This window comes from Nothobranchius furzeri, chromosome 1, assembly GCF_043380555.1.
Source record: "Nothobranchius furzeri strain GRZ-AD chromosome 1, NfurGRZ-RIMD1, whole genome shotgun sequence".
In the NCBI taxonomy this organism is placed as follows: Eukaryota; Metazoa; Chordata; class Actinopteri; order Cyprinodontiformes; family Nothobranchiidae; genus Nothobranchius; species Nothobranchius furzeri.
This window is the reverse complement of record NC_091741.1, coordinates 27,653,067-27,665,635: the sequence shown is the minus strand read 5'-3', so window position 1 is coordinate 27,665,635 and position 12,569 is coordinate 27,653,067. Positions and strand designations below refer to the sequence as shown.

Here is a 12,569-nt window from a genome sequence, read left to right as displayed (position 1 = left end):
GATGGAGACACTCAGGCTGCTGGAAACTGAAAACTCAACCTGGAACACTATAGACATGGTAAAATGGAAATAAATCAAAACTGGAAATTATCGACTGTAGTTGTTCTTAAAGGCTCACAAGGTGTGTTATTGTCTGATTTATCTGTAAATTTGAAAATTGCTCATTAAGAAAAAGTAATTAGATTATTTTGAGGGGGATCATAGTAGGTTTGAACTTTTCATTTTAATATTTATTATGGACTAAGAAGGGAAATATTTCACATACAGCCACAACATGAATTTATTTTTCACCTGCCGCCACTGGTCCCTGATGTTTTTGGGAGGGTGCATGCAGCTGAGTATATTTATATACAAAATAATACTCAGATTATCGAAGGAGTTTAAAAGCTGCTTATCTAGAATGCAAACTTCACAACGCTGAACAAGCACCGTACGATGGGTGAAATAAAACTCATTCAGCAGGCAGAAAACCAGCAGGTCCAGAAACAAAGAAAGTTGGGGCAAAATTAGTAAAAGATGGAGCTCCGGCCTCCAGAAGTGGGTCCCAAAGGCAGGGGCATGACCCCAAGGTGGGTCGGGAAACACCAAGTTTTGGGCCCTGCACTTTTCCCGAAATCAACACATTTTCCATTTTGATTTTGAGGGCCAGCCGAGCCAACCACCAGCTGATTTTGGAAAATGTGGAATAATATTGTTGACAGTTCAAAACCCTGCTTATTACTGAAAAATAAACAACAACATGGGTTGTTGTTTTCAAACACATCTGGAGCGTCTTGTGTTGTTTCACCACAAAAGTTTGACTTCAACTTCAGAATAACCTTTAATAGAGTCACATAAAAACAAATGTAATAACCCTCACTGCCTTCACTGTAAGCGATGATTATAACACAATTATGTTTATTTGACCAAAAATGGAATTTAGAAGAAGAAAGAAGAAGAAAATGTCTATCTACCTCACATTTGGGAACGCCCTCTTTCCCACAACTCCTCACCATTGTTATTGTAAAGCTCACACACACACACACACACACACACACACACACACACACGCACGAGTCATGACTGAGAGACGGCAGGTCGCTATGGAAACTGCGTTACGCTCCGGGCGGCCGGAGGGAGAAAACAAGCGCGTGAGGACTCGTTTCACTTCTCGTTTCAGCACCACGCGCCTCCTGGACAGCGCCCGGATGAACTCGCGCACACGTTCTAGCCTCGTACGCGTTAAAAGAGAGAGAGCCGAACCAGATCTGAATCAAATCGGAGCGTGAAGGGACTTGGGAAGGGGCAAAGCTCGGTGAGACCAAATCAGACGGACTCTCCGAACCTGTAGCTCGGCGGACACTCGAGGAGGTTTCATTTGCGAGGAGCCTGAGTCGCTCCCGTAAACACCGCAGCAACAGGTAAGCAGCCTCTCAGCTGGGCGACGTGTTTCATCCTGGCACTGCTGCCCTTTATCCTGCCAGTCGCTTTAATTGTACTTAATTGCCTCCACCTGACATGTCAGGTGTAATTAAGTGGGTGATTAGATGTTTCGAGGGAAAGCATGAAACCCAGCAGGACCTCGGCTCATTTCCAGTAAATTCCATCTAATGACGAATTGTGTAACTCTAAATTAGTCCAAACTTCCATTTCACCAGCAGAACACGGAGTTGTGATGTTTTTATCCGTGTGTGTGTGTGTGGGGGGGGGGGGGGGGGGGGAATAAGCACACAGGAAGACTACAAATAAAGCTTTTCAGCGGGTTTCACGTCGAACGGGCAGAATGAACTCCAGAGAAGATGAGGGCATTTCGTGTGTGAGACTTGTTGTGTGTTTATGTGTAGATTAAGTGTGCGCTGAGCTGATACGCCTGGATGAGTCACTCAGTCTGCAAGTTTGCAGAAGAGTGTGAAAGGGGAGGAGGGGGACGAGGGGGAGGAAGAGAAGGAAGGGGGGAGAGCTGGAAAACAGTCCCATTTATTCTGCTTTGTTGCCCTTATGTGATCCACACCTGCTGCACTCGCTGCCTCTGGATTTTGCAGATGTTTGGGTCTTTTAGGAGCTCTGTGTGGTAAGCCCACTCAGTTCTGTTCCAGATGAACCATTTTTATTGCATCTTTATCCTGTGGGGCAAATTGCAGCTCTGGTGTTGGTCTAATTGCATGTAACATGGATTAAAAGGTATCCAAACACTGATTGGAGCAGACGATATCCTTCTGATACCAGAAAACATCCCAACTCAGATCCCCGTCTTTAGCCTGCTAGTATTGACAAATCACAGCAATCAGCAGCACTCCGCTGACAACTATTGATTAAAGCAAACAATAGATTATAATGGACCACAGTTGCTCATTCAAACGTGAGCACACACACTCTGAAACACACGTAGAGACCCTCCTCGTGCTTGTTTAGACAAATGCCACGCCGATCTTTGAAAGGATTGTTGCCTCTTTTTTGGGGGATTGATTGATGGGGCGATGACGCATAATCTGATTGTAACTCGATGACGATCTGCTCACGTTCCAAATCCGGAGTGAAACGAGCGCCGGAGGTTACATCTCACTTTGTTCCGTTTAGTTTTTGCAACTTTCTGAGGCGTAACGCCGTGCCCCGTCCGCATGAATATGTGAGTTTGTAAAGTGCACACATGATGCACTGCTGCACACACGGACACAAAAACAGATGCGTGTCTTTAATTAGTGACGTCGGTGTGATTAATGCAGTCTGCTGGTGATGACTCATTGCCTTTAACCCCTGCTCTTCTGGTGGAAAAGAATGAAGATTTTTGTCTGAAAACACACAAAAAAGTCAGTTTTCTCTCAGTTTTCTGTGTTTTAAATACAATAAAGTGACTGATGGATTTGTTGCAGCGACCACTTATATGTGTTTCTGGCTCCAAAGACCTCCACCTGGTTTGTTGTGCTTGGGCAGCGGACGAATGTTTGTGGAAAGCACGTGCACGTGTCCATGTGTTAGTTTGTCAGCGCGGCAGCTACATTAGTGGAAAAGCTGTCAGCCAAGCTGTGACTTGCAGGAAGCGTGCGTGTGTGTGCGTGCGCGTGTGACACAGAGCAACTGCAAGGGACTTAAACATGTAACACAGTGTGATGACACTAAACGCTCATCGCTCCCTCTCCGCAGGGCAGCAGCATGTCTGAAAAGAGATCCAGTCAGCGGTTTCACAGCCTGAACGCCGAGCAGGTGGAGGTCCTCCATCAGGTGCTTTCAGAGGTGGTTCCAATCCACGGTCGCGGGAACTTTCCCACGCTGGAGCTGCGTCCTCGCGACATCATCATAGCGGTGCGGGCTAGGCTGCAGGATCAGGGAATCGCGGTTAGAGATGTTCGCCTGAACGGCTCCACAGCCAGCCATGTCCTGGTTCGAGACAACGGAACCAGCTACAAGGACCTGGACATCATCTTCGGGGTGGAGCTGCGGAGTCAGGAGGAGTTCCAGGTGTGCTGCCCTGTTAGGAAATACGAACTTTTCACTGTTAAACAAATGCAGGACAGCAAATAAAGATGTTTTTCTTTTAGTAACAGCTGGAATGATTACATCTTAGCTTCCAGCACAACAGATCTTAACTCAACATCTGTACATTTTTGTAAGAACTAGAGCCGTCTTTAAATCAGGGGTGCCCAATCCTGGTCTTGGAGGGCTGGTATCCACCATGTTTTAGTTGTTTCCCTGCTTCAACACACCCGATTTCCTTTAGCAGATGATTAACAGGCCTCTGCAGAACCTGATGAGCTACTGAACATGTCATTTGATCACCGATTCAGGTGTGCTGGAGCAGAGAAACAAGTAAAACATTCTGGATTCTCCCCCCCCCCCCCCCCCCCCCCGGACCATGACTGGGCTAACTTGCTCAAAATAACAGGGTTTCTAATTATTTTGATGGCGTTTTCATCAATGAGGGTTAGAATTATGACCATAATTTAAAAGTGGAGCTGGTGAATGTGTGAAAACAGCATGAAAACACAGCCGTGACAGCATTACCGTGTACCATTCAGTAATGGGAGTGAAACGTGTCTCCAGTTGAAGCGGTCATGTTGTTGACCTCTTGTCTCCGCAGGTGATTAAAGAGTCGGTGCTGGGCTGCCTGCTGGACTGCCTGCCTGCCGGGGTCAACAAAGAGCGAATCAGCAGCGCCACAATGAAGGAGGCCTACGTTCAGAAAATGGTCAAGGTCTTCAACGACCACGACCGCTGGAGCCTCATCTCTCTGTCCAACAACAGCGGCAAGAACCTGGAGCTTAAGTTTGTAAGCTCCCTGAGACGCCAGTTCGAGTTCAGCGTGGACTCGTTCCAGATCATTCTGGACCGCCTCCTTGAGTCCTACATGCAGCAGGACTCTCAGCACAGATTTGATGCTGTTAACGTGAAGGACCAGCTCGTAGAAGCTCAGAGAGACTCTTCTTCCGTGCTCAATCAGACCACGCCTCCAGGTGCGGAGAAGCCCACCGTCCAGGCGTCTAAGGAACCAAGGGCTCCTCTCGGCCGGACACAGCCGAGAGACGAAGTGCATGAAAAGGAGTCTCAGACAGAATTCTCCCAACAAACTGAACATGCAACCCAGACGAAACTCCGCAAAGGGGAAAAAGAGTCTGCAGAGCTGGAAGAACTGGCTGAGCACAAAGAGAATGAGTCAGAGCAGACATCTCTCCCACCTCGGTCTGACGAGACGGACACTTCTGAGGAGTCTGGCCTGCAGACTCAGTCTGACCTCAAACAGGAGCTCGTAGACGAGTCCAAGTCATCGGTGGCGGTAGGACAGACGGAGCAACCGGAGCGCTGTGATGGCCAGGAAGAACTAGCTAACCACTCAAACCCGCCCGATGAACAGAGGGAGCTCACAGAGCAGATGGGACGTTCTGAGACACCCGACGCCTCAACAATACCTCAGGCAGAGCCTCTAGACCGTACAGCGGAGCTGCTCAGTACGGAGAAATCTGATCAAACCAACGTATCCGAGCATCTCACAGAGGATCGGAGCAGCAACGAGGAAGATAACAGTCTGCACGTGTCCGATTCAGACACCAGCACGGCTTCGTGTGCAAAGATAGAGACACAGTTAAGAAATGAAGGAACGGAGGAAGAAACGAGCAAGGAGCTGGAAGCAGAGAGGGGGAATGATCCAGAAATGCGTGAAATGACTGACGAGGCTTCAGCTTTGGAGGAGAAACGTGGAGAAGACACACAGAGTATTGATTGTCCCTGCTCCGCCTCGTCCATCCTTACACTTAGCAACACACAGCCTGCTGACACCGAGGATTCACCGGAGATTCACAGCACACAACTCACAGATAACTCAGAGAAAGCAGCCGATGCTGTCAACCCTCCATTTACTCAGGAAATCGTTCCCGCACCGCCTAGCCTTGTTTCTGACAGAAAGACCTCATCCTCCCCCTGTTGTAAGGTCTCAGAGAGACTGTCTCACATGGTGGTGCTCAAACACTCGTCCCCAAAGCCGCCTCGGAGGATGTGTCGAAAGGTCTCCTCCGGTCCTCACCCCAGCCACGTCCCTGAAAACGAACGTACTGTTGCCTCCTGTCCAGAGTCCGAGTCCCCAGCAGAACCAGGACAGGTCTCTCAGCTGAAGCCAACAACTCCCACTTTGCACCCTGCAGTTTTCCCAGCAGATTCTGGGCCTGAGCCTTCACTTCCCGACCTAACCTCAGCTCCAGTTCCAGCCCTGGTTGCGATTTCCACATCCCCGCCTGAACTTGTGTCCGCAGTACCTCCTGAGGCTTCTACCCCTCCCAAAATCCCAGACGCTTCAGGTGAAGCAAGCTTAAAGGACACATCAAACACACACGAGCAAAGCCAGTCCAGCCCTAGAGAGTCGCTCTCAGAACCCAAAGAACCAGAGCCTCGCAACTCACCAGGTCCGCCCAGCTCCAACACCCAAGAACCTCCACCCCCACCAGCTGAGGAAGCTGAAGCTAGCACGGAGCAGCAGACCCCAACGATGAGCCTAAATACCAGTCCTCCAGACAACTCCTGTCCAAATGTCATCCCTCCTCTTCTCAGTCTGTCCCCTCCTAATTTCACCCCCTCACCCCCCAGCCTCAGCCCTCCCCCATGCTTGACCCCCCCGTCTCCGATGCTGAGCACCATGAGCCCCACCAGCTTCAGCTCTCCTCCTCAGAGTTTCAGCCCGACCTCCTCCTGCCTCAGCTCACCTCCATACCTCACCCCTCCCATGCTTAGCCTTAGCCCCCCTCCACTCTGTCCAACCCCACCCTCCCCCAGCCTTAGCCCTCCCCTCCTCTGCTTCACCCCACCAGTGGAGTCCAAGGACATTTTACCTCAGGTGTGTTCAGACGTGGAGTGTTTGATGGCGAATGCAGACGTGGATGAAGCCGCTCCCCAGTCAGCAGCTCCATTACAGATGGAGGATGAAAAGGACCATAACTGTATCTCATCGCTGCCTCAGGTCGCTGAGCCTGCATCTTTTCCAATCGCAATTCCCAGTTCCACCTCACATGCGTTGCCTCAGCCTCAGTCTGAAGGCTCAGGGGCATCTGCCACTCCTAAACCCACTGAAGCGTTCAAACCTGTGCCTGACAATAAAGAGCCCCCCGAGGCAACCGCAGACACGTCTGAACTGTGCAGCTCTCCTCGAGTATTAGACTCCGTCCCCGATGTCGAGGTCCTGGCAGAGAGCATGTATGGGGACTTCGAAGCAGCGATGGACCACCTGCGCTACCGTTTGATCGCTACCAGGAATCCTGAGGAGATCCGCGGTGGCGGCTTGCTGAAATACAGCAACCTGCTGGTGAGAGATTACCGACCCGCCAGTGAGACCCAGATAAAGACTCTGGAGCGCTACATGTGCTCGCGGTTCTTCATCGACTTCCCCGACGTGCAGGAGCAGCAGAGGAAGATCCTGTCCTACTTGAAGAACCACTTCATCGGCGAAGAGAGAAGCAAGTACCAGTACCTGATGACGCTGCGTCGCGTCATCGATGACAGCACCGTGTGTCTGATGGGTCACGAGAGGCGCCAAACGCTGAACATGATCACCGTGTTGGCTCTGAAGGTTCTCGGAGAGCAGAACATCATACCCAACACGGACCACGTCACGTGCTTCTACCAGCCTGCCCCGTACCTTGCGGAGCACAGCGCCCCCTATCTAGCAGAACCTAGCTACTGCAGCTACTACATACCACAGGGGGGATCAGCCCTGCTGTACCAGCCGTACCCTTTACACCTGCACCCACAGACGGGACTCGTCTGAGACTCACACGGGCGCACGCTAACGCCCACCGGAGCAGGGAGCCCGCGTTTACTAGAGCTGGAAAACGAAAAATGTAATCCAGGGATAAATGGTTTGGTCTATAATAGACCTTGCGGGGGTGGGAGTGAGAGGGAAACCGTATTGAGTGCTCGATACGGTTCTAACGTGATGACATCTAATTATCTGGGCTCTGTGGGAAAACCAAAATTCTTCCGAAGTTGTTCAAATTCCAGAAAATGTTGTTTGCACTGCATGAGTCATGGGCCTGTGTTCTCCCTGGAAAACCAACCGCACTGTTGACACACACACACACACACACGCACACACACACACACACACTTCCAGGTTCTTTTACCCTCTTTTAATGTTCCTACTGTGTTGTTCTTAATGGGTTTGTTCAGAGCGTGGACCCTGCCTGTGGTTAATATTGTGCATGGATACATTAGGACTGTTTCTCACTGCCAAATACTGTGTGACTACTATGCTTCTCAGTTTCTTGTAACTTTGATAGTCTGTCACAGAAAGGAGGTATTCCTAAAAAAAATGGCCAGAAGTCTACGGTGTTTTAAAGACGTTATGTACCCGATGATAGTCCATGCATGAGTAGCTGATTAGATCACATTCGAGGTCAAATTAAGGATTGTATTTATTAGAAATGGATCTATTTTTGCAAGACTTTCCGAGACGAAAAGACAAATGCCAACAACAATGCCTTTGGTGTGGACTGTACAGCATATTTGTTACCGTGTGTCACGTGCAGATTACGATGCATTGTTTTTCAGGTGAGCTGTGTTCCAACGTAGTGCTCGTTTCCTTTCCCGTCGTGAAGGTCCTTCTGTAAACACGTGGGTTATCGTATCATGGAGCGTTGCTTTAATAACGTTTCCTCTGTGGCGTTTATCCGGGTCTAACCATCTTTGGGTCGTTCACGAACACGGAAGACGCCATTCTTGTTTAAACACACACGACTCCTCTCTCGCTGTGTGGCCGAGCTTCAGAGGACGTGTGGAGAGCCGAGCAACAGCGACTGCAACCAAAGATGGTCTAGTTGGGAAATCAAGTGCCTAAATGTGAGACATCACTGGCATGTCTTTATCTCACCGCACTGTGGGTGTTCAAGGGCGTGGGTCCAGCACTGGGATGTGTGTGTGTGTGTGTGTGTGTGTGTGTGTGTGCGTGTGTGTGTGTGTTCAGTTAATTTTCCCCTGTTGCTGCTGCCTGTTTGGATGTCTTCTTTAACGTAGTCCTTTGTTGTAGTTTATTCGTGTACGTTTTTATAAAATAAAGAAAAAAACGTACAAACCTTCAGGTGTGTGAAGATTTTTTTATGGTCAAATTAAAGTATGTTTCTGGATAAAAGTTAAAAATAGCTTCCTGAACAGCCTCCCTTCAGAGAAATAGAGTTTGCATATTTTAGGACTGAAGCCAATTATTTTCTTTTCCTTTTTAAACGGCTCCTGTTCACAAACACCAGTTCAAATAAAACACGCCTTCGCCCGACTTGCACCATGTTTATCGTTTAGCTGGGATTTTGTTTATATCAGCAGCAACAGTGCATCAAGGGGTCAGGTCTAATCGCATTTTTGAAACATCACTGTCAAGAAAAAGATCAGAGCGGTTGGATATAAAGCTGTTTCTCTGCACTGAGGCCTTTCAGGAAGCTTTTTACAAAGGGTTAGAGTGTTAATATTTAGAGCTACACAGAAAAACATGTCTAAACATTCCATTAATAAATGTATTTTGGTACACTGCACATCTCCTGCTACAGCTCTATTCCCAAAATATGACACGTGGCAGAACGTATGCAACACCCCCTCCCCCCATGACGGCGCTCTGCAATGATCCACTTAAGCATAACCGTCCAATCACGCTGGTGCCTGGCAGAGCGACCCAGAGCTGTGAGGTTCTGTCTGTGTGGGGCCTCTCATCACAAATCACCTGTCGTTCAGATGCGTTCGGGCCCCGATGACGCACAGGCTGTACGCAGCACAGCTAGCTCAACAGTGTGTAAATGTGAGGAAATGTGCTTTGTGAGGTGCGACACGGAGCGGGGAGGCAGATAAGTGTGTGTGTGTGTGTGTGTGTGATGATTTAGATAGGAATAAAGGTGCAGAGTGCATCAGGTGGTCTCTTTCTGCACCTTGTAAGCGAGAAGCCCCAGGATGTAATGAAACAGCTCCCTCCTTTCTTCTTCATCGCCTCTCTGTTCTCCTCCCTCTTGACACCAATCAGAGCTTCTACCTTTCTCAAGATGGGGGGTTAAGGCCGGGCCACGCAGCAAATATTTAGTGTTTGCTTTCCTCTTTCTCCTTTCTCTGGTAAAGAAGGAAAACATGCGATTTTGCCGCGTCTGTATCGGTGCCTCACAGACCTCCGAGGCACTCGTGTCCACTCGGGGTTTCCTTAGAGACACTGACAGGGAGCACGGTGGGCGCAGAGAGCATGGCAGAAGACACAGGGAAGACCCACACACCAAATGAGGGGGAGTGAGATGAAAACGAGCAAGTTGGAGAAGGGAGGGGAAAACAGGAGGCGGATGAAATACAAAAGGGAAAAGATGGTGGAGACATTTGGATTTGGGGCGGAGACGTGAAGCACATCGTGGACAGGGATGGGCGGGGTGAGAAATAAAGCCAGGGGAGAGCGTGGGAGGTTGTCAGGCCTTCGGTCACAGGGGAGTCACTGAGAGGTGGCTGCAGTGACGGCAGCGGTGATGTCAGAGCACACACACACACACACACACACACACACACACACACACACACACCGCATGCACTTCTAATGGCCTGCCCACCCATCCACCCTCCACAAACATTTTCAAACTCAGTGAGACAAAAAGAGATCATCACCCACACATCTGCCTCTCGCTGCCTCCCAACAGCCTTGGGCGCTGAATCACATCTGATCACGTCTCTTTCCACACATTTAACATTTCCTACGGACTTCAACCGGTCATGTACTAATTACTTTAAATTATTTTTCTCCTCTTTTGAAGATTTTGAGGGAAACATTTAAACAATTACCACCTTGTAGTAGCTTCCTGAACAGCCTCTGTTTAGAGAAATGGCTTTTATCATCAACAGAACCAGCGAGCTAATGGCTAATTTGAGCCTAGCCAGGATAAAATTGACTCCTGCATCTTAAAATGACTCACATGTTCTTCCCGTTGAAAGCGAGTTTATTTGCACTTGTAGCGCTGTTTCACACCACCCTAACCCACCCGATGAGAGTCACAAGGTGCTTCCCGAGAACAAAAATAAAAAGATTTTAAAAATATATAAAAATTGTGATTAAAAGAACATAAGAAAATGGAAAGAGAACTGGAATAAGGAAGAGGTAATCAGTGGAAAGAGCAGAGTAAGGAGAGGGTGGTGATGAAGGTCACGCATGGGGGGTGAGGTCCAGAGTCTGGGGCCACCGCAGCAGATGGTCTGTCACCTTTAGCCAGGTGCTGCACAACCAGCTTTGTGATATGATTGATAGGATTTTATGATTTCTGCTAAATTTCTGTTACCCTATCATCCATCTATCCATCCATCTCCAGTGGTTCCCAGCCTGGGATCCACAACCCTCCAAGGGGGTCCCCGCAGTATTCTCTGGGGTTACTAATTTCTATTTTAATCACTACAATAACATCCAAGAGTATAATCAAGATTCTGTATGTCTGTATACAGTCTGTATTTAATCATGTGTCATCTGTGCACAAGGCAACGGGGTTCCAAAGGAAACATGGTTGGAAACCATTGATCTAAGGCATCCCCGCACCTTTTGAGGAGGAGTAGCAGCTCTATTTTCAGCTCCTGCTGTATGATGATGCTCCTCACCTTGTCGTTAAGGTCGTACTGATCAAACCACAATCTCAAAGACTCACAGTTTACCCAAACTATCCCAGCTCACACCCAGACCACCGCGATCACAAGCATTTGCTCCCAACCGTCTGTCATGCACGAGCCTCTGGCACTGAAGCATCATGGAAATGGGACAGTGTCCCACACAGGAGCGATCACTAATAGAAACCAGAATCATTTCAGAGCATAAGCAGCCCTTTATGCTCCTCTGGGGACAGATCTTCCCGTTTTAGTGGCTGATGAACGCCACGCTGTGAAACAAGAGCGTCACCATTCATAACTTCTCTTTTATTCACAAAAATACTCCCACCCCTCCCCATCCACTCTCTACTACCCACACCCCTCCTCCACACACACGCGCACACACACACCTGCCTCTCCCTGCTATGACTCAGTCCTCTTCCAGCTGAGGATACATGAGGATAAAAACCATGATGAAAACAGCCCGTTCGTTTATTTATTTATTTATTTTTTATGCAAAGAAACAGCCCAGTGGGTGAGACGGTGGCGTGCAGTGCTCCCCAACCAGCCCCCCTCATGAGATGAACCACTCCCTCCCATAGAAATAGGTGCACTCTCACGTTTATATGCTAATTCATTCTCAAAAGCAAAACATAGGGGAGGCAGTGAGGAGGGGTTCAAAAATAGTCTCCCATTTCTCCAGATAGGAGTCCGTGTCGTCACAACTCTGACATGGATGGATGATTTCTTAAAGGCAAACTTGCCAACTTCATACGCCTTACCTGAATGACAAAACCCTGAGGAATCAGATCTGTCAGTCAAACGACGTCAAGCCATCTGTGATTTTTTTTATGCTCGTCATCTCTTTAACTCGTCTTCCATCCGTCTGAGCGGCGCACGGACGCAGATCATGTAAGGAGTCGTTTGTGTCCGTGCCTCCCGGCTGCTCGCTCGTCTCCCGGGTGTCAGATCCGTCCCGGAGCATCCGGGTCACTGAGACCTGACTTTGTTAATTATGCAAACCAAATGTCGCATAATAGATCACAATGTGAGCCACGTGACAGAGTCCTGCTTACATAACAGCTGATCAATCAGGCGGACAGAGGAGAGGAACATGTAGCACCGAGTGAGAGAGGCAGCTTCTGGACATGCAGCTGGCTCGCCTGCACAATTATTTTAACTGCATTGTGGGCCCCTGTGTTACTGGAAAATCTGTGGTAAATCGTCATAGACTATCTTCTCACATTCACACAGAACATTCTGGCATTAAAGGTTGACTATGGAACATGGACACTCTAGCGACATCTAGTGTTTAGAGGTGCTAGTGGTTCACTGCTGACACGATAAGTGACCAGCCAGCACCATGTCCAGTGATGAACCATACAGGGTAAGGAATACTTTCTACTAATATGTTTATTTTACAACAATATTTACTGTTAGAACACCTTCTGGGCTCAGACTTAGCAAGTACTCCATTTTACACAGTCCCAAGTGCTCTTTTTACCGCAACGGTGCCCCCTATTGGCTGGTGGATGTAA

General features: G+C 48.7%; 1 protein-coding gene and 1 long non-coding RNA gene across 3 annotated transcripts; one reads left to right on the top strand and one right to left on the bottom strand.

Moving 5' to 3' along the window:
• Positions 1–801: 801 nt before the first annotated feature.
• tent5d (terminal nucleotidyltransferase 5D) lies at positions 802–8,530 on the top strand. Its single transcript, XM_015943052.3, has 3 exons — positions 802–1,400; positions 3,121–3,435; positions 4,055–8,530. The coding sequence occupies exons 2-3, from the start codon at positions 3,130–3,132 to the stop codon at positions 7,220–7,222; spliced, it is 3,474 nt and encodes a 1,157-aa protein (XP_015798538.3). The 5' UTR covers positions 802–1,400; positions 3,121–3,129; the 3' UTR covers positions 7,223–8,530.
• Positions 3,308–12,269, bottom strand: LOC107374845 (uncharacterized). 2 transcript variants are annotated; one of them, XR_008561946.2, is made up of 3 exons: positions 11,814–12,269; positions 3,979–4,097; positions 3,308–3,445 (listed from the first exon to the last, which is right to left on the bottom strand). It is a non-coding gene; the product is annotated as an uncharacterized lncRNA (long non-coding RNA). The 2 variants fall into 2 exon arrangements; XR_001571596.3 differs by having other exon boundaries at positions 3,310–3,445; positions 3,986–4,097.
• Positions 12,270–12,569: the final 300 nt, after the last annotated feature.

Excerpts from the sequence above, each read along its gene's own strand:
- tent5d (XM_015943052.3), top strand. The coding sequence starts at position 3,130 with ATGTCTGAAAAGAGATCCAGTCAGCGGTTTCACAGCCTGAACGCCGAG. Across the intron at positions 3,436-4,054 it reads GGAGTCAGGAGGAGTTCCAG|GTGATTAAAGAGTCGGTGCT; the intron begins GTGTGCTGCCCT and ends TTGTCTCCGCAG.